Below are 22,151 nucleotides of genomic sequence, written 5' to 3'. Positions count from 1 at the left end.
GAAGTCCTTGAACTTCTTGCATTTACGGAACTGCTTAACTGGCTATCACCCATGTTTCCTGTTTCCTGCTTTAGGGTGTGACCCATGGCTACATTTTGAGTCACTTCACATATTTTTTGGAAGCAAGGTAGGAGATTTGTATTCAAGCTGGCTTTTGCTGGCCAGGAATACAGCAAGATGAAAGTTTAATAATTTAACTGAGGTAATAATTAACCTTATTGCCTGGCCCAAACTGTTAGGCTAAATCTAAATAAATCAGTAAAAATATAGCTGGGGATCATTGGGGTTGGGGGAGAGAGGAGTTAAATCTACCCTGCCATGCCCATAGCCTCATTCTCATTTACTTAACTGAAGACATAAAACCTAGCATGGACTAGCTAGCATTGTACAAGGCAGTCCTTTTCTACTGCTGTGAGCTTATTTCTCCAAGCTGTAAGACACAGTGCAAAAGAGCACTTTTTGGTTTAAATACCTTAATGGGAAATGTTTTAAGAAAGAAAAATTATTTCAGTGCTTCTCAAGTTCTGTTTGCTCCTGGCAGGCTGTAGCATAATCATTTTTGCAAACATTCTAAAAACAATGGAGCCATTATATATTGCAGGCATTTTATGAAGAAAAATAAATGAGGTCCTTTGCAGCATTTGTAAACGTGCTTGAACAACTAAAAGATGTTCAACGGGGCTATTGGAACTGGTGATTTATTCATCACTACATAACGCCTGCAAAGAAAATCAAGCCAGTGTTCTCCTTTCCCCTAAACCCCCGTTTGCATAATGATTTGTATTATCAGGAAAATAAGCTAACTTTCTATTTGCCTTTAAAAGTATCTAACTGGCAACAACAAATATATTGATCCTCACAATGTGTTTCTGTAATGCTCAAATCTTTGGGATCTCTTCTCTCATCCTGTTCCTGTATTAGCTATGCTTTTCAAGAGGTCGTCTTGATCAGTGCTATTTTTCTAGAAAAAGAGGTGCCGGAATTCACTATGAACACCTCCCTTGTTCCCTTAGAATGGCAATGGTGCCCACCTGATGGGTGCCAGAACTGAGTTCCAGTTGAAAAAAACCCTGATCTTAACACTGATTATTTATCACAAGTAGAATAAAGCAGTAAAAGCAGTAAAACAACTACTAAAAATTGATTTCATTGAAATTTATAGATTACACATCTTTGGGTTTAATGGAGCTTATTCTGAGGCTAAGTGAATATAGGATTGCCACCTAGGCTTTGGTTTAGGGTTGGCATAGGGGAAAAGTATGGCTATTGCGTCTTTAATACCTGTGTGGCAGGCAGAAGTTCAACAGGTTAAATATTTTCTAGTATGGAAATAATATGAAGGGGAAAAGCTCTTCCTAGTCACGTTCTGGGTGCCTTTTATTATTTTTGTGGACAATGATTTATTTTTTCAGCACTCCACCTACAAAAAGGACACAAATTTGCATGTGACCCAAATCATATGCAAATTCTGGCCAGATCTATGCCCTATCTTTCAAACATCAGGGATTATGTACACGGATAGGTAGCAACAGCTGCACACAAAACCACACACTTCTGTTACAATAAGCACTCAAGGGGTGTTGCTTTAAAAAAAAAAAATCAAGTGTCTCCTTGCAGGTACAACAAGCGAAAGTGAACATGTGTTTCAAAAAACAACATAAGGATCACACGAGAACTTTCACACTTCTGAAAATTAGCTGTTGGTAAAAGTCTTTTCTAATGTTTAGCAAATGGGTCAACTACCCAGACACTTTCCCATTAAAAATAGCACTTGAAAACCCTTTTTGTTTTGAATTTTATTTGGCAAAGCAGCATTGCATAAACTGTTCAATGATTAGGACATAGCTTACACAGTATTTGTTATACAGTTTTAAATTCAGGTACATCAAATTTGCAAACAATACTCTACTATAAACCTCTAAGTTATTCTACAAGTAAAAGGGAGAAAACTATGTCAGTTATGTCCATCCTGAACAGCAGTGTATTCAACAAGAGCTGTCACTTCTGATGTCTTGAAGTTTATATACACGATATCTGGTTTTTAAAGGGAAGAAAGCAGCTGATTGTATATACTACATGCTAGTCTATGACACCACGCTGAAAGCTTTGAAGAACTTCATCTCATTTTAGTAGCATCTAGAAGACAGCTGAACACAGGAACCATATAGTGTGCATGTAGTGTCAGAAAGTGCAGATAAGCGGTTTGATGGACGAACACCGGAGCTGAAATAAGTGTTCAGTAAGTTTCCCAATCCAAAATAAAGAAGATAACAAATTGCAGGTCTGTCTGGCTTTCTGCAGACATATTTCACTTCTTTAAACAGGTGAAAATAAGGGCATGTTGAAAAGAAACATTTGCCCAAATTTAAACTTTCCATCAGTTCATTATCAAACTTGCATTAACTTCTACAAAATAAAAAACACCACACTTTTCCATGCTGATAACAGTGTAACAAAGTCCAAAACAAGCTGCAATGCTGTTGGTTTTGAAAAGCTTTTAAGAATTGGAGATGAGCAGTCCACTGTTAACACTATGTTTGGGTCAGATGACGTAGCTTTTACATTTCATCCCTGCAAAAAGAGGACAAAAATTACAAGTCTAGTCTTCCAGTTTAACTCCTCAGAATTAAACTTGTTCTTCCTCAGAATTAAACTTGTTCTCAGATACTGCAGCAAAATTGCATAAGCCTGTTCAGGTACTTAAGCCAAAAGAAGGGTCAAGAACATCAAAATAGTAGTGCCACATAAATCAAAGCAAAAATACTTCATACGCTTCAGTGAATGCCATTAGCTGTAAAATTACTGAAGAAAATGCCTTAGCTCTCTGTAGACTATATACTGTAGATTAATTTGCCATTATAGTCCAATTATTCTTTGTATCTGCACCAAAGGCTGCAAAATGTGAAACCTAAGTTCAAAATTAGACTTCACAGTGAACAGGGAGACCCTTGTTCTGTCCAGAGGAATGCAGACCACCCTGGGGCAAACAAGGCGTTGGATTTGTGAAATCCTTGTGGAGAGTGGCAGAAGCATATATGTAGCTGAGAAACAGCAAGCAAGGAAAGGCTTAAACTCTTCAACTACTCCTGCTGCTTTTCATTGCCTCTTAATGCTAATTTGTTTTTGGTTTTTTAAGGAAACAAGGTCTGCATCTGCATTTGAAGTTTAGTTGGCCCCCAATATGGTGGACTTACATCTGAGGAGTTCAAGTTATGGAGGACTTGCTGAGGGGGTTTGAGCTAGTTACTTTGCTTCAGCTATAGTTCCCTATCCACAATCCAGAATGAACAGAGCCTTTGATTCCACTGTTAACGATGAGGCATGGACCAAAGCAGTAGCTAATTACTGAGCAATACAAATTATAAAATACTGCTTGTTTTTCAGAACAGCTTTCTCAACTGATTTTAACTGATCCAGGACTAAATAGTAGCTATACCACTGAAAGACCTGAAAGCCAAGGACAAAGATTCAGACTGGAATAGATGTGTGTAGCTTCTTCTATAGCAATAGTGATTAGACAAGCACAGTATTCAAGTATCTTTCTAACAGGCAAAGTAAAAGTGTACATAAATGTCAGAAACTATATACATGACTTCATACTACCGCTATTCTATCAACTGCTGCTTTTACTTTTAACTTTGTATTTTAGAACAATTCAACAGATACATATTAATAGGATTCTAAGCCCCAATGCATAACATGCTAAATCAACCACCACACACAAAATATGCTGACATATGCTGAGAACTACAAAGCATCCATATCCAGAAGCACTTATATTTGCAGTATTCTAGCACAGAATGGCAGCATGCGCATCTGAATTCAAACGTGTATCTGCATAGAAGCAGAAAACTGAAAAAGTGTGAAACAATACCTAAAAAGGTTACTGTGTACTGCTTCCTTCCCTTCTGTCTGTCAACCCCATGCTGCAATCCAGTGCTATGAGCTTTGAGGGGATCAAGTACCGGTAAGCAGAATCAACATGAGATCCCCAACTCTCAAAACTTTGTGCAGACATGCCTCAGAGTTTTCATATTAGTAGCACTCCAAATTTTAAAAGTCCTTTAGCTAGTCTACAGTCAATGGCCTGACCCTGCCTTCCAAATACATTCCATTTAGCATTATAATCTCTGACATTCTTATAGATCAGGCATAGGCAAACTCGGCCTTCCAGATGTTTTCGGACTACAACTCCCATCATCCCTAGTTAACAGGACCAGTGGTCAGGCGTCCTGGGAGTTGTAGTCCCAAAACATCTGGAGGGCTGAGTTTGCCTATGCCTGTTGTAGATCGATTACAAAAAGCTTTAAGTTCATAATGCCCTCTAAAGCAATTGCAGTCTTTAGGATGGAACAGCTAAAATTCCACTCAAATAGTAAAATCAAGCCATTTCTCATAGAAGGTACTATTAATCTGTTCTAAAATAATTAAAACACCTTTATACAACAATCAAACACAATAACCTATGGTCGGGTACCCAAAAGGCCAACTGTCATACTTGTAAATATAACAAATCTAAGGCAAGAGAGCACTCAGGTTTAATAAGATTTACTCCACCAAGTGTCACAGCCTTACGTTTCTCAAAAGAACATGAGATACTTTGCCAAGCCTCTTAGCATAACATAGGTGTGTCCCAGATGCAAGCTGAGAGTCATTAGATGGTAAAGCACAATGATTCCTAGGCAGTTAATGTGGGAATAGATATCTCTACCAAATATACTTGATTATAGATAGGGGTGCAAAGGATTAGAGTACCAACTCTGCAAGAGATTAAAGTAATAGCTACAGAGATCACAAAATAAAATTATGGCAGCTCCAAGTTGTGGAACATGACCAATTTGCAGGCCAAACTAAGGAGCAAAAGAGAACGCAGTTAGGGAAATACCAGTAAGAGTTGGGGGCAAGGGCTGTGCCATGGGGGGGGGGCAAGTGCCCCTGCAAACATGGAGCTTCACCCACCTCCACATGCCTCCCCCTTGCTATCATTAGCATATTCTGTTAATTTCAAAAAACAACTCGCCCACCATATACTCAGCCCCTTCTGTGCCCCCCCATTTTTTCTACTGACATCACTGGTTGTGGGGGGAAATATAATCCAATAAAAAGCCATGCAATGATTTGGGGTGTAAAGCAGAGCAAAGGAGCAGCAGCAGCAGCAGCAGCAGCAGCAGCAGCAGCAGCAGCAGCAAGGACTTCTGAGGTGGAATTGTGTCTTGTGGTCATGGTCTTCTAGAGACTTGCATTTTTGTGGCTTAATAACTTTTGCAGCAGACACACAACCCTGATATGATTTCCTCATGATTATGTTTGTGGTGGTTCAAATTGAAACCTTTTAGAATTTTACATACATTCAAATAAATGAATGAATGTACATTTTAGTTTGTGAGCTCATTCTGAGATACGATTACTTTGATGAGCAGTACTTAAATAGACTGATTTTTGCAATCACCTTGTGATGACAGCAATATCTATCACCACAAGAGTGCTGTAAAAAGTAAGGCTTGGGAAAAAGAAAGCAGTTATGTGAACTGGCCCCAATCTAGCTTCTCTCACAATGAAGTGTTCAATGTGCAAATAACTAGACACATGGCTTGATCCCTACAGGTAGGGAGATACTGGAGATTAACTGAAATGTAAGCATAAAACCTACTGACCAGCTTACTCACTCTGCATTTTCTTCACTGCACTAGATGTTAGCTTGTACCTGTATCTCAGGAGTGTTAGCTGACATTTTTGTAAACTGAATCTTCTTCCAGCTGCTCTGATGTTTCTAAATTCTTTAAGCAGTATCTGTATTAATGACTGTTGCAACACCTTCATGATCTTCAGCAGGCTTCATTCAGATCTGTCACTGTGAATATCTATAACCAATTTCCAAATGGAGGTTCTGTTTGAGGCACTTCACTCAGTTTTCAAATAATGGATAGAATAATAGCTAAGCTCAAGAGAGTTTAGCTTTAATGGAGATTTTAATGAAAAGAAGACCTTCGTATTTTATGACACACTACACTGTATCCCCTTAATCTATCTATTACATAAAAACAGAAAACATACCTATCTGCCTTCCAAACAACCAACCTGTGAAGGTTTCTGCTTCTACCCAGGACCAGCTATGAGGACATAACCAAATATGCAACCATCACTGAGTGGGAGAATGTGAGTACCATGCATCTGTTGCCAGCAGTTTTTTGAGGCTAAGAGGGCCATACACAGCCTATACTAGCTGTGTAGAGCTATCTCCCCATTATCAGAAAAAAACCAAACACAATTTTGGTGAAAATGGGAAATTGCACACTGTGCTAAATCTACTTCGGAAGCAAAGGCTATCCATCAATAAAATATTAATATAGCATTTAAACAAATGGCAAATATTAATTTGCTCAGCAGAATCTAGTCTCTTGAGTATGAAACAAGCTTTTTGTAGCAGCTTTTGGTGAGCAGCAATTCATAAAGTTATCAGTATGCTACGCAGTAGCTCAATACTGTTCCCACAAAACAGTCGGCCTTCCATTGAAGGCAGAAAAGCAAAATTAATTAGTTTATTTTTGCACAGACATTTCTACAGCTGTAAACTGTCTAGAAATGTTACATTTTTATTAAATGTCAAAGTAAAACTTTATAGATTTGAAGAGCTAATCATGCATGTGTTTGTCTCATCAACAAAGACAGTACACAAGCATTTCTATCTAGTCAGCAGTGTAGGACTGCTGGCTTATTCATATGCATGCTAATGATAGGCACCCTTTTAGCACCGACTACTCTGTTATGTGTGCCCTAAACTGCAAAGCTATCCACAAACCCTGACAGCTCTCAGAGTTAAAAATCTCTGTGACCTGGTGGCTTGTTGAAGATGAACAGTTTGTCAGCTTGAAGGAAATATGACAAACATTATCACACATCCAATGCCAACTTCTTTGAAAATAGCAAATGTAAAGTATTTGGCTTGGGTTGCTTTTGATCAACTATAGTGAACTTGTCTTAAAGCTAAACAACTAACATTTTAAAATATCCGCAATTAGATTGCTTGCTCTAAAGGTTTCTGAGCAATGTTTAACTTTTGAAAACTGGGAAATCCCTTTCTATTATAGAAGTCAGGCAGACACTTGCAGTGTGTCTGATCTATTGCACCTTGCATATAATGCATACCTATCAAAATCTAACCCAAGACAGCAATAAGAACTTTGTATTTTGGGAATACTTTAGTCTCAAAATGTAGGTAATATTTTTAGCTTACACAAGAGAACCTCAAGAAGACACAAGTTACAATGAAAAATGAAATAAGTGCAATCCATGCAATGGTATTTTCCCCAGCATTTAATGAGACACAAAAAAACTTGTGGTGATGTAACAATGCAAGAGGTTGCTTTCGGTGGTACAGTGAAGCAGAAAGCAGGGAGCAAAAGCAGCCTTGGCAAGCTATGTCTTAAGAATCAAGATTCAAGACCCTTTCACCTTGTATGTGTGTGTGTGTGGAAGAAGAAAGTCGAACAGAAAATCACTTCCACCTGGACCACTGCTTCTCCTTATCTGTTAAAGGCACATATATCACTCCCATCAGAGGCTTCATTTTGACACTGCCATCTTCTAGCTTATCGTACTGTTCCAGCATCTGGTTTCCTCCAGCGGGTCCAACAGGTAATATTAACCTTCCACCAGGCTTTAATTGATCTATAAGCTATAAATTTTTTAAAAAAGTTAATTATTCACAGCAAGTGTACCCCTAAGCAGTATTAGTTATACTCAGAGCAGACTCATTGAAATTAATGGAAATGACTAATTTAGGTCCATTAATTTCAATGGGCCTGCTCTTGAGTCTTAATTACTTAATTAGATACAACTCTAAGATCCCTACCTTGTACAATGTAAAATAAAGAAGAATATTGTATTATATTCCTTGATGGTAAGAGCTTTTAGGCCTAATGCTCTGAGACACAGCCCACTGTTCTAGCCCTTCCCCCTGAAAAATTGCTGGAAGCTAAGTTCTGGAAACAGGTAAAAGGAGAAGGGATAGTTTGGAATGCCCCAGTCTTTATTTGCATTGACAAAATTAAAAGGGATTTGGGCCTGCACTGTGAAAGCTTTTCATTTCCAAACCACCATCACCCCCAATTCCAAATAACATCAACATCACCTATTATACTTAGTATACCAAATCAAATTCCATTGTTGCAATGTGTTTCAATTAATGAAATCTAATTTAAAAAGCCCATCATTTAAAGCAGGTATATGCATCCAATTAATCATTTCAATTAATAAAGAAAAATCATAGCAAACAATATGTACCATATATATGCATAAATCACTTACTGCTTGGGGAACAACTGGTGCAGCAGCTCCTACATGAATAGCATCATATGGAGCTTCATCAGAATATCCCAACCTTCCATCTCCCACTGCAAGGGGGGGAAAGATATATACAAGGATGAGGAACAGCTGACTTCATATTGTCCTCAGCTTATTCAAGACACTGAACTCACAGATGAAATCTTAACTAAATTTATGGGTTTATGTAGAACCAGCAAAAAAATGTTGAAATTAAAAATAGCCATAATTAGCCTCCTAAATTTTAATTAGATTTCCAACTGAAATTTCTACTGGGAATGAATGACCTGGGTTCCAGGGAATTAGTACCAAACAGCAGTAGTTCACTAAATGCAGCCAGATGTAGATACAACAAAAGGCAGCTGTACATGAGGATTGGAAAGGGCTCCTAGTGATTTCTGCTCTTGTGCAACTGCAGTGCCATAAAGAGGAAGCACTTTTACAGAGTGGACCCACAAATGAAACCCAGTTTGAAAGGCTATGACTCCCTGCGCCAACGCTAAACTTCTTAGATCAGATCCCATGACCTGGTCACTAAGCACAGTGGCTTGCAAAATATTACAAACCTAAGCACATGTAACTGAAAATGAGGTTATTAGTGGGCTTGGAAGGTTTTTGTTTTAAAAAACCCATCAAAAAGTAAACATAATAATTAAACAAAATTATATAGGTTGGATAGTAAACCTAACTACTCTAGTTGTTTATATTTCATAAAAAACCTACTACAAAAAGTAAGACCCTGCATTGAAGAAGCATATTCCTAAACCTATTTTTACTGTTAACATACTCCAGTACTTACCAATCAGTTTCACTCTTCCTGAAGATAACAATAGGGGGTCGTCCTTTTTAACATTATTTATTGAGTCATCTACCAACTCTTTGATATGATCAATTCCTACAACTTGTCCTTTGGGACCAACCTGAAACAAAAATCCAAGTTTATTTTGGTATGGAATGTACTATGTATGTATTCAGTTTCTTACTTTTACTTTCAATTAAAGTTATAAGCAAAGGCTACAAGAGATGAAGGATGAAACCTATTATGGATTTTTCCTATTATCTGTCTTATCTGTTTCTCTTACATATGTCCAACCCCAGTTTCACCACATCCATTATGCCTTATAATCTGTTTGGCATGCAAGTTTCTTCTAATAAAGTTTTTGCCATAAATACTTTTGAGTTTCTCTTGATCCATACTTATGAAGTCATTTTCCAATATTTCCCCCAAAACGAATATATTTTAATTCACATTCCAAGAAGATATGAATGTTTTAAGGCCTCAAACCAGTGCTGCATGTTAACAGTTTTATTATGAAATATATGAATATCAACTTATTTTGTTATGTACAGAACTTTTTTTTAACTTAAAATGCTCTATTGGCATTTGAAATGTAATACAATATAATATAATCTGTTCAGCACTAGTATTGACTGCTGATTCACCTAAGCAGGATTACACAGGTGACAAGGCAACTTTTTAAAGTTTAGGATTTCTTAAGATATACTGAGATGATGGAAAGAATCCACTAGCTGGAAAAAGAATACTGAACTAGATGGACCTTGGCAGTTCTTATTATCTTACAAGATTATGGGAAAGAAATATGGAGGGTTTTTTTTTAAAGTGTGTTCCATGTTGCAAGTTGATGTTAAAAGAAGAATGCAGAGTCTGAAGTCTACTTCTATATTAATGGCATGTCATACACATCACACACTCTGCAAAAGAAAATAGAAATAGAAAATCCTGCACACCCCTGCTTGCTTTCTTACATGATCATTAAGAAAAATCACTGAGGAAGGTATTGAAGTGGGGATGTGAAACATTTTTCAGCATGAATGCCATCATGGGCAACCTTCTGGGGAACCTGCATGCTGATGGTCAGTGGGCCAAAGGCAAAAAGTCAGCAGAGCAATGGATGCAATTCTTACATTTGTACAGTAAGCTTTATTCCAGCCACATACAAGTCAAATGCTTCTACACATCTCTGCATCCTCTACCCAGGCAAACAAGAGGCATTTTCACAATGCATATTCCAGCCAGGTAAAAGCACTTAAGGAGGGTGCAGAGCAGGGCCAGTGAGGTCTGAGGATGGGCATCACTGGGGGAAGAGTCCCAAGAGCCAGAAAGAGAGGTCTGGAGGGCTGCATCTCTAGCCTTTAGCCCTGAGGATCCCTAGCCCTGTTTTAAAGCATCCTTTTTCAGGTTATAATTACTAAGCATTACACAGGAACTTGCCCTGGAATGGAGTACTTCCATACTTCATAGACTGCTCTTTCGTCAAAATATTCAATCCAACTATTAGGTGGCATTAAATACAAAAAACAAAACAAAAATATGAGCGATTTGAGCTAGTATTGCTTCGTGTTCTTTACTGAAATTTATGAGCTGGACTTTATTGAAACAGTAAGGCATTGATGTAAAGGTACCCAAAAAGACCTATCCTTCTAAAAGTATAAAATAATATCAGAATCAAGTCCTTGCAATTCTCTTGTAAAGACATAAAAAATAAAGCATTTTGTAATGCACACAGAAACCTAACAAGAGTCATATATTTATCGTAAGTGGTTAAGAATTGTCCTCTCACCATTCGTGCAAAGCATGCAGAAAGAATTCCACTTCCAGATCCTACATCAAGGGCTTTGGCTCCTTCATGTAATTGTTCATATAAGAGTTCTAGAGCGTATGCATGCTGACCGAAGAAAAAAAGGAAAAGATGTTGGTATTTTACTTTTGGTTTTGCCCAACGTACAATGCTATGGTTTTATGTTCTTTCATAAAGAATTCAAACTATGCAATTCCCTACAGAGAACCCAGTAACTGAACTCAATCAAGCTGTTGTAGATATCAAAGAATTTCACAATTTAAGAGCTGCAGTTTCAAACCACATAAAGGTAAGTATGTCAACTGTCAATTTGTAAATGTAAAAAGATCCCCAAACCCTTTATCTATCCAAATTTGATTTCAGAATTGTCCATTTACACAATAACAGTTCAGAGGATCAAGCCCAGGATACAAAGAAATATGTTACTAAATGAAAAACAGCTTTTAGAACCCCCAAAGGTTATCTGACAAGAACCCATGAGCTTAACATTTGATATTAAGTTTTGCATTTTTCTCTATAAACCCTAATAAAATCTATTGAGCTTACAGAATGAGCCTAGACACAGAAAGACAGAAAAGCATTCAAAGAAACTTGTGCCAGGCAGACTGTGAATCTATCAATCAAGTCTGCTATTGACAGCAACTATGATATGGAATGTTAACGCGTGTCACAGTTGGAAGCCAACCCCATCCACAAAGAAAAACATGAGGGAGAGAAAAAACCTACCTTCTCAAACAACTAACAACTAACAGTATCCTTAAAAAGGGTGTGTGGGCTAAGTATTAGGGTTCCCCCCGCCATGTACTACACTGGGATGTTTCATCAGGGGAGAAAGAGGAAAATGAAAGTTTAGTTGTTAAAGGTGGCAGGCTGACAGTGTACTGTATAAATATAACGCTTACCATGTGTGGAGCACTGATTGTTGCTTGAAATCCTATAAAACATTTAAAGAATGATATGAGTAACAAAACAGCTCACTTATCAAAATGTTCAACATTAGCACCTTTGCTAGCCAACAAATGAAGAGTTAAATATCATTTCTAAAATATTATAATGACGAAGAAACATTTTCCAAGAGCAAATCATTAGCAGCAAACCTGAACCAAAGATTTTAAAAGAGGAATGCAATGAACTTGTTTGCATGTCATGTTAATCTGGAATCCCAACATGTGAGCGCAGATGTGCCTGTCAAGGCCTTCCCTGGGACCCATGAAAAGACCTGAACCTATGCACAAATTTTAAATGCCCCCATACCTCTCTGATTAGACATCTCGCCTTCTCATTGCAGGGCAGAGGCAAGACAGTAAGCATTTCCCCTTCCTACTCAAATAAATAAGTGAAACCAAGGTGACATAAAGGTAATATAATAACCTGCTCTGATTCCTAACAATCAGTAATATACTGCCTCTGAACACAGATGTTGTATTTAGCTGTCATGGTTAGGAACCATTGACATACCTATCCTCCACTAATTTGTCCAAGTTTTTTTTAAAGCCATCTAAGCTAGTGGACATCACCATATTTTGTAGCACTGAATTCTGTAACTATCTGTTACAGTATTTGACATAAAATTTCCTTTTTCCATTCCTGAACTTAAGGCCAAAAAAAAATCATTGTATGATTTTGACTGCTAGTGCCATGAGGAAAAGTGATTTATCCACATCTCAGTCACATGCATAATTTTACCAATTTTGTCCCTTCCCATCAGCTATGGTTTTTTTCTAAACTAAATATCCCCACACACATTTTTTGTAAGTGAGAATTTTCCTGTAAGGAAGATGCTCCAACCCCCTAATAATTTTAGCCCCCTTTTCCTAGCTGTTGTTGCCATTCTAATTTGTGTTACAAAAGCTTACAACATTACACAAGTGTTTTGAACTGCAGGCCCAAAGGAGGATGTCAAAAACATCAGAATGGCCAGGTGTAGTGCTTTATTAAAGAAGGTGTAGGCTTACAGCAAAGGTGCCTGCTAGGTTTCCCAGCCTTTACAGAACAGGACAGATCATTCAGCAAGAAGGTGACTTGTCCATGCCCAAGCAAACATTAATAAATTTTTATACCCAAAGCAGCTTACATCTCTTTGGCCAGGACTGCCCATCACTCCACCTGACCAGATGAGGGTCTGGGTGACAAATATCCAAATCTTACAGATAGTTCCCCTTCCTGGGCTCAGAGCCCAGCACCCCAAGGATAACATCAAAGCAAACCAATTAGCTTATATCAAAGCAAGTGGGTATAAACATATATGAGCTCATTGCTACAACAACTGCCAAATAATTGTGGAGTTACCTTGACTACCAAGATGGCATTTGCAACACTTCTGGAGCAGTTCACCTTTGGTTCGACACAACAAGACCTTAGGAAAATAAAGCTTTTAGTCAATAAAGCTTTTAGTCAATTTTCATACCTATTGATTGAGGAGAATCCATATATGGGTTGCATTTTGCATAATGGCAGCGGTCTGTTGCAAGCATTACTTCAAATACTTTATCTGACTTGATTATTCCATTTTCTGGAAGAAAGGCAAATCAAAATACAGTATAAGGGAATATTATTCCACAATACCATTACACTGAAACTACAAAATAAAATGTACCACAGTCTTCAGAAAAAAACACAAGTGGTCATTCAATTGATGTAATGCTCAGTTGTAAACTTTTATAGGAGAGAATTTTTCAAGCATCAAATAACAATACAAATGTCTGCTATGAATCCAGGAAGGACTGAGTTAATGACTAAAACAATATATTTATTACAATATATTTATTATATTTATATAAAAAAGAGATTACATTCTTATAGCAAAATGCTTTGGCTTTTCCCTTCTTCAGTGGCTCTGAAGTGAACCAACTCACATCAGGGAACTTCAGGAAGATGCTGCTTTAAAATATAGCCTACAGCAGTGATATACATTAGGCCCATATTAGTTTATCTGCAAATTATGGAAGCTGAAATTATGGAACTTCAACATTACTATGAAAACCCACTGTCAAAATAAATTAGGAGTTGGACCATGAGTCTTCTGGATTGCGTAGTGCTGGTGTTATTGTTATAGTCAGCTATTTAAGGGTTCAGAATGGGAAAAGTGCTTTATCCTATCCCTGCCATCCCTTTGTTATTCTAGAGGTGCCTGGGTTGTTATTCTAGAGATGGCCTGGGTGTAAGTGCTTCCAGATCAAACCTGAATTTTGGGGTGGGTCAAATATTAGTCTTGCCTGTTTGGACAAATTCCTCATCTAGGACTTTGGCCTGTGATTGACTGTTTCTGGATTGATCCCCCTTTAATAAGGTTATGTGCCACATTTCCTAAGTTCTGCAGAGCAGCCAAGCACATAGAGCACTGAAATCCAGGCAGGAATGGGACTGCAGCAGAGAACAGATGTAACCAAAATTCAGCTATACTTGTTCTAACACTGCAAAGAATAGACCACCGCAGTTCTTATATAAAGCCTGGAAAATCCAATGTGTATCAACACATCGGAGTCTCTTCAGTTCCACACCGTGAAAAATGTACCACAATTTTCAGAAAGAAAATAGTTGAACTCTAGATGGGGCTTTACCCTGAGAGTGTATCTTCTAATCTTATTTCAGTATAGTTGTAAATGAGGAAACCCCGTGCAAATTGAATTAACACCCACAATATACAATCCAGTTCATGCCTGCCTTGATTACTGATTTAGCGGCTGGGACTATGGCACCTTTGTTGACAAGCATTATATCAGCACATTTAGCACTGAGACCAAGTCATGCTGGTTCCCACCCCCTCAATAAGTGTGTTGTTTTATTTATTTTTTGGTCAACCAGTTACCAACCTCCCATTTTTTAGAAGAACAAATGAGAAAAGCTTCAGAGTACAGCTGCAACAGCATAAAAATATATTTACAACTAAATATGATAACAGTGTTTCATTATTAGAATACTTGCATGGTCCCAATTCCTTAAAATACTGCTTTAGCAATATTTGCTTCTTGGTCCAGCTTCCTTACCTCACTTTGAACTAATTAAGGGTTGTGGATTGCAGAACTAGATTCTTGCAGAAGAAATAATCCTGCAACATCTAAGATAATAAAAAATGCATTTTTCCAAGTTGGACTATTTGTCCACATAGTCCAGTTCTGTCTACTCTGATTGGCAGCTCCAGAGTCTCAGGCAGATGTCTTTCCCATTTGCTACCTGACCCGCTTAACAGATGATGCCAGAGATTGAACTGGGAACCTTTTGTGTAAAATAATGTGCTCAGGTACTGAACTATGGTCTCTTCCCAACTATGTAGTAAAGTAAGAACTACACTATTGTGGTTCAGCAATATTACAAGTTATAGAAAAGCCTGAGAAGAGAGTTCAAGAAACTATGAATTGTTTAATAATCTTCAAACCTGTAATATGTTCATCTTTGCTGTGAGAATGAACTCAATAGTCACAGGCAAGGTGGTATATTTCATTTTGAAAACGTTTTTTTTTTAAAAAAAAATCAGGAAATGACTAGAAAATAACAAGGGGGAAGGGAAGAAAAATAACACTCTGATAACCAGCATTTCACCCCAGATGTGGAGCACTATCTACTAGTAAAGATTTTTCTTTCTTTTTTTAGAGAGTTCCTTAAAAACAAGTTCAAAAACACTTACTAGTAGCTGCAACAGAAAGTAGGGCTTTGTAAGAGCCTAGATATTTTTTTCAGATCATTTTTTCCCCTAGACTTCAAACTAGAATGGTTTTACGGGTGAATTTTGGAAGTAAATGTGCTCTTTGACACAGTGATTGGTTAGCTTCTTGATCAGAAGATTTAAAACCAACAATCGAGCATGATTTTACAGGGGAAGAATCAGGTTTTAAAATAATATTTAGACATGCTCATTAATTTCAATGAGTTCACTAATACCTAGCTGAATACCACCCTATCTGTGTCACATTTCTGGATATTTACTATTTTATTTTACCACATTTCTTAGGGCTGTGAAAATCGTGCTGAAATTGTCATCCAAAATTTGCAAAGCAACACTAGAATTTATGTAACACTTTCCAAGGTTTTTAAGCACTAAGAGTCATATTCATTATTTAGTAGCAAAATTCAAACTACATCATGCTGTTGTCCAGCCTGCAAGCACCATACATATTTATGTTGCAAAAGGTTCTGAAACAAATCTGCAGCTTATTTAAGTCCCTGCTCACACCCCTACCTTATTAATAAACTATGATGTAGCTTTTTACTGTTCATCCCTGCAACATCAAGAATAAGAGAGGGGCATAGCGAGAGAAATAACACAAGCCCACCTTCCCTACACTATTCTCAGGAAACCCTATTGCTCTGCTAGACATTATCATTGATTTTCCAGTGATGAGTTGGTGGAGGAAGCCATATGTTCTTAACAGAGAAATGTTTTTAAATATTTGGCAGGCCAGGCAGATAAGATTAACTTCAGCATACCTTCTCTTTTTAGTTAAATTTAAATTCTTTAAGTTAGATCTTTTGGTTGTTATCCTGTTCTGCACTTAATTATTATTTTTGTATATTTATTGACCTAGATCCTTTTGGCCACCTACGAATATTTTTCTACAAAGGATAAATATAAAATACTGGAAATAGATAAATAAGAAACAAAATAAAATGAATGTTATGGACATACACAGTCATAAAATATAACTATGCATGTGCTGTTGAAGTCAGAATGTTACAAAGTCATGTTTCCATTATAGAAGTACACTCAAATAAATAAATAAATAAGCCAGTAACAAACAAACAAACAAACAAACAAACAAACAAACCACTCTGGGCGGCTTCCAACAAAATATAAAAAATTCAAGAAATCATCAAACATTAAAAACTTCCCTAAACAGGGCTGCCTTCAGATGTCTTCTGAAAGTCAGATAGTTGTTTAATTCCTTGACATCTAATGAGAGGGTGTTCCACAGGGTGGGTGCCACTACCGAGAAGGCCCTCTGCCTGGTTCCCTGTAACTTTGCTTTTCGCAGTGAGGGAACTGCCAGAAGGCCCTTGGAGCTGGACCTCAGTGAATGATGGGGGTGGAGACGCTCCTTCAGGTATACTGGGTCAAGGCCATTTAGGGCTTTAAAGGTCAGCACCAACACTTTGAATTGTGCTCAGAAACGTACTGGGAGCCAATGTAGGTCTTTCAGGACCGGTGTTATGTGGTCTCGGCAGTCTAATTCCTCTGTTGTCAGAGGCATAAAAAAGCCACACCCCCAATTTATTTATGGTAAACAACTGCTTACTATTAGATTCTAATGGTTTATTGAATATTCCTTTATTTGATATGTTGTGACTTTTTTACATTGTATCAGATTGTTACTATTAATATTTGATGTTTTCTTGTGTTTTTCTATGTGTTGGAAGCCGCCCAGAGTGGCTGGGGTAACCCAGCCAGATGGGCGGGGAATAAATAAATAAAAATTATCATTATTATTATTACTTAGCAAGTAGAGACTGACACATACTAAAACTGCCCCCAAAATTTAAAAGCTGCTGTCCTATAATGAGTTTATTGACATATACTATATAACAGAAAAAAGTATTAAGATACAATGTAATATAAAACAAATCTCAAAAATTTTCCAACCATTTTTCACTCTGCTCTTTAAATCACTTGCTACATTCCCAAATGAGACAAACAGGATACTAACGCTATTTGCTTAGTTGCAATATGAAAGCAGGAACAGACAGCAGGAGCTGCTGCAAATGATTTTTGACCAAGACCTATAAATCTTTTTCCAACCAGCTTCTCCTGTAAAATACTTCATGGAGCAGGAATGGGAAGTCAAGATTCTTACTTTCGAGATTTGCTGCTCATTTGTTTGGGTGCTTTTTGTACAAAACCATATAATTTAGTAATAGCCCAAATGCTTTAACAAACAAAAATTACAACTCCATCAAACAAATGACATCACTAATTTATATTTTGCTGTTCAGTCGTGTCCGTGTTGAGAAAGTTTAAGGTGTTGCAGTTATACCAAATGAAAGGAAGTTTCTAACCTCCACAGTTGGGGAAATTAAATATGGGACACTGATGTTCAGTCATTCAGTCATGTCCGACTCTTTGTGACCCCATGGACCAGAGCACGCCAGGCACCCCTATCTTTCACTGCCTCCTGCAGTTTGGCGAAACTCATGCCAGTCACTTCGAGAACACTGTCCAACCATCTCATCCTCTGTCGTCCCCTTCTCCTTGTGCCCTCCATCTTTCCCAACATCAGGGTCTTTTCCAGGGAGTCTTCTCTTCTCATGAGGTGGCCAAAGTACCGGAGTCTCAACTTCAGGATCTGCCCTTCCAGTGAGCACTCAGGGCTGATTTCTTTAAGGATGGATAAGTGTGATCTTTTTGCAGTCCATGGGACTCTCAAGAGTCTCCTCCAGCACCATAATTCAAAAGCATCAATTTATATTTACAATATCGCTACCACAGATTGTCATGTGCTGTGGGATTACTTTCGATTTATGCAGCCTGGTGATGTAGACAAGGTATTTGCTGCTCTGCACCCAACCATGGCTCCTTCTTGGCTTACTAAATCTAGCAGAGGGGTGTGACTAGTTGGACTGAGGGCATGGTTCATAGTGTGAGAGGGTGATTCCTGACTTGAAAGAAACAACATCCGCTCCTAAAGAAATCAGCCAGAATTCACCTGTGCCAGAATTCACCATGAAGTTGATACAGTAAGTGACACACTTTTATCACTGGGGGGTGGAGAGGTGCTGTTAAGCATTTTTGGATACTGTTTATCTACTGATTCCAATCTGGGTTTAGGCCTGGCCATGTGACCAAATCTGCCTTCGCTGCCCTGATGACTAACTTTTACTGAGAATGGGGCAAGAGGAATAAGTCCTTCCTCCTCCTCAATCTATCTACAGCTTTTGTTACCATTAACCATGCTAGCCTCCTAAATACCTTACAGGGGGTTGCAATTTTACCTACAGGACCGAGTCCAGAAAGTAAAACTGGGAAATTGGTTTTTGGTCCCATGACAGTGCCACAGGGTGTTATACTATCACCAATGTTATTTAGGGATGTGGGTGGCACTGTGGTCTAAACCACCGAGCTTGGGCTTGCCAATCGGAAAGTCAGGGGTTTGAATCCCCACGACGGGGTGAGCTCCCATTGCTTGGTCCCAGCTCCTGCCAACCTAGCAGTTTGAAAGCACGTCAAAATGCAAGTACTGTAGATAAATAGGTACCGCTCCGGCGGGAAGGTAAAAGGCGTTTCCGTGCACTGCTCTGGTTTCACCAGAAGCGGCTTAAGTCATGCTGGCCACATGACCCGGAAAAACTGTCTGCGGACAAACGTCGGCTCCCTCGGCCAGTAAAGCGAGATGAGTGCCACAACCCGAGTCGATCACAACTGGACTTAACTGTAAGGGGTCCTTTACCTTTTTAATGTTATTTAATATCTATATGAAGCTGCTAGGAATGGTCATTAGGACATTTGAAGCAAGGTGCTGATAATAATTTATTGTATGCCTTTCCCACCCCTCAAAAGATGGTCTCAGGGTAAGAAAAAGCATATAAAAAGACTATTAGAAAACTCAGCTCTATTTCTCAATAAAATCTGAAACAGGAGAGGCTGCACAAGCAGTGGCCTAGTGCCTGGAAGCAATGGTAGGCTGGATGATGACAAATAAATGGAACTTTGATCCAAGCAAGGCTGAGGCTCTGTGGGTGAGTGGTTCCTGTGTCCCAGAAACAGGCCAGCTGCCTCCAAGGATGGGAGTTACACTTCCTCAGAAGATGCAGGTACATGGTCTGGGGTTACTCCTGGATCCAGCTGTCACTGACTAGGCTCAGGTGATCTCCGTAGCTAGGAGCACCTTCCACCAGCTTCAGCCATTCCTCAACTAGAACAGCTTGCCCAAAGTAACCCAGGGCATTAGTATTTCTGAAAGTGGATTACTAATGTATGATATATGCAGGGCTTCCCTTGTGATTGCTCTGAAAGATGCAGTTAGAGCCGAATGCTATAGCATTATCACTGACAGGAGAGAGAACCTACTAGCATATTACACGACAACTCAAAGAACTGCACTAGCTGCTGATTTGCTATCAGACCAAGTTCAAGGTCTTACTATTAGCATATAAAACCGTAACAGCTTGGGAGCAGTGTCTGTGGAAAGCCCCTTATGTGCCTACTTCCACAGCTTCAATGTGCCAAACCTGCACTGAACAAACACCTTCATTATGCTGTTTTAGACACAGACTAAAAACTTTGTTTCAGCAAGCCTACCCGGCCATGTAAACAAGTTATGCGTACCTGCTTTTAAATTTTGTTGAATTGTATACTTGATATCTTTTTGTGTGCACCAATAAATGACTTTTTTGATTAGGCTGTTAATCAATTATTGTAAATAAATAAAAACAACAAATTATCCATTTCATCCAACTTTCTCATGGGATTCACGTTTGCAGCACACATTAACATGGGTGGTGGCGGCTCCCAGGCAAACAAAGATGTTAACAGCTGAACCGATGAGAAGCACCCCAAGAGACTAGACAGTTGCATAATGACTGGGGGGAGAGCGAAAGAGCAGCTGCCACACTATCCAAGGGACATTTTAGATTTAGATGGTTTCATTCTTCTCTGCAGTCACATGAACCTGAAACCTAACTTTGCCTTTAACGACTTGAAAAACCTGGCACTTTCCGGCTTTTGTGAGCTACGCATCGGTTGTTTGCCTGTGGGTGGGAAACAACAACACATGCCCCCTGCAGTAGGTAACCCGCATAATGTTTATTTATTTTATATTATATTAAAAAGACGTTTGGCAGGTCCGATGCGCGATGCGCTGAGAGCCGGCCGTTTAGCTGCCTTCCCCCTTAAGACGCGGGAAGCGGAAACGGAACCGGGAGAGAGAGAGAGAGAGAGGCACCTCTACCACGGCTGTCGGGCCCAGCGGCGAAGCTGAGTGGACAGCCGAGGCTGCCGCTGCCGCTTCTCCGCTTGCGAAACAGCGAAGGGACTCAGCCCTGCCCTCTTCCAGTAGTGGCGACAGCAGCCACCGCCCTCAAGCAAGCTCCCGCCGCACCGAGACACACCCGCTCGACTGCGGGGACTCTCTTTTCTCTCTCTTCCCCTCGCGGTGCTCGCGACCTCCCACCCGCCCACGTCTCCAGCAGCCGCCAGGTGCGAAGGCCGTTGGCGAAGGCACCCCAACGCGCGCTTCTGAGGGCCGACAACTAACGGTCACTCCCTAGCGACGGGGTGCGCGCGCGCGCTTGTGTATGTGTGGTACATGAATGGACTGCGCGCGCCCTGGCCCCTCCTTCTGCCTCCTCCTCCTCCTCCTCCTCCCACCCCCTTCCTTGGCCACCGGGCCCGGCGCGCACACCACAGACGCACTCACTGCGGAGGTTGTGGATGAGCTCGGAGTGACTGGCGCCTCCTGACTTCCAGGCCATAGCTAGACAGACTCTGCGGAGCAGGTAGAGAGCCGCCTTCAGTGCCGCGACTGCGCACAGCAGTTTCCCCAGGAAGGACACAACCTCCAGCGCCGACACAGGCGCCGCCTCCTTCCCTCCCGCAGCAGCAGCTGCCGCCGCCGCCGCTGCCGCCGCCGCCTCGCGTCCGCCGGAGGGAGGGGCTGCTCCCCCGCCCCCCCGCGCGCTCGACATTCCGAACGGGCGCCGCCGCCGGGCAACCGCGGCTGGTGTACGCAGGCGCAGTACATGGAATAAAGGGGAGCGGGCCGGGAAGGGGGGAACCTCTTGGTGATGAGCGGAGGGGCGGGGTAGGAGGCTGGGTTCTTGGGGTTGCGGAGGATAGCGAGGGGGCTCGCAGCCGAGGTTGTGGGAAGCTGGCTGCTCCTTTAAACGGAAGCATGTGACTGGTTCTGCTGTCGGGCTATAAATAACCGTAGCATGGCTCATAAGGCACATACATTTGCAGTTTTATTTGCAGTGCAATGTGGGTAGGCTTTGAGGCAGAGCTCAGTTTTAGGGGGTGAAAAGTCTCGCAGCAATGGGGCCACATGATTTTTATTTTATTTATGTTTCAAGAAAAAAGATTCATAGCCCACCAACCCCAGCACTGGGTACAACACAGAGAAAATCGTAACAAAAAAATCAATGACACACAAAAAGAGACAGTCGAAACAACAGAAAGGGGCTGCAAGGATGTTGCCCACTAAAACGATAGGGCTGGGGAATGTTTGTGGAATTGCTAATGGATCTGGTGTGCTCAGCTGGGAGGGACAACACACCCAATGAGAAAATGCAATACGAAAATGACAA

General features: G+C 39.9%; 1 protein-coding gene across 5 annotated transcripts; it reads right to left on the bottom strand.

Moving 5' to 3' along the window:
- Positions 1-1,778: 1,778 nt before the first annotated feature.
- On the bottom strand, positions 1,779-21,548 carry PCMT1 (protein-L-isoaspartate (D-aspartate) O-methyltransferase). 5 transcript variants are annotated; one of them, XR_004426241.1, is made up of 9 exons: positions 21,266-21,548; positions 13,330-13,434; positions 11,825-11,856; positions 10,905-11,009; positions 9,122-9,242; positions 8,308-8,393; positions 7,506-7,675; positions 5,655-5,845; positions 1,779-2,571 (listed from the first exon to the last, which is right to left on the bottom strand). XR_004426241.1 is itself a non-coding variant. In XM_033143981.1 (8 exons), exons 1-7 carry the CDS (start codon positions 21,531-21,533, stop codon positions 7,496-7,498), a joined length of 897 nt encoding a protein of 298 aa, XP_032999872.1. In that variant the 5' UTR covers positions 21,534-21,548; the 3' UTR covers positions 1,779-2,571; positions 7,453-7,495. The 5 variants fall into 5 exon arrangements, 2 of the variants coding, with proteins under 2 accessions (XP_032999872.1, XP_032999871.1); XR_004426242.1 differs by having other exon boundaries at positions 5,667-5,845; XR_004426243.1 differs by having other exon boundaries at positions 5,655-5,777.
- Positions 21,549-22,151: the final 603 nt, after the last annotated feature.

The sequence above is a fragment of the Lacerta agilis genome, chromosome 3, assembly GCF_009819535.1.
Source record: "Lacerta agilis isolate rLacAgi1 chromosome 3, rLacAgi1.pri, whole genome shotgun sequence".
In the NCBI taxonomy this organism is placed as follows: Eukaryota; Metazoa; Chordata; class Lepidosauria; order Squamata; family Lacertidae; genus Lacerta; species Lacerta agilis.
This window is presented reverse-complemented; position numbering and strand designations above follow the sequence as displayed.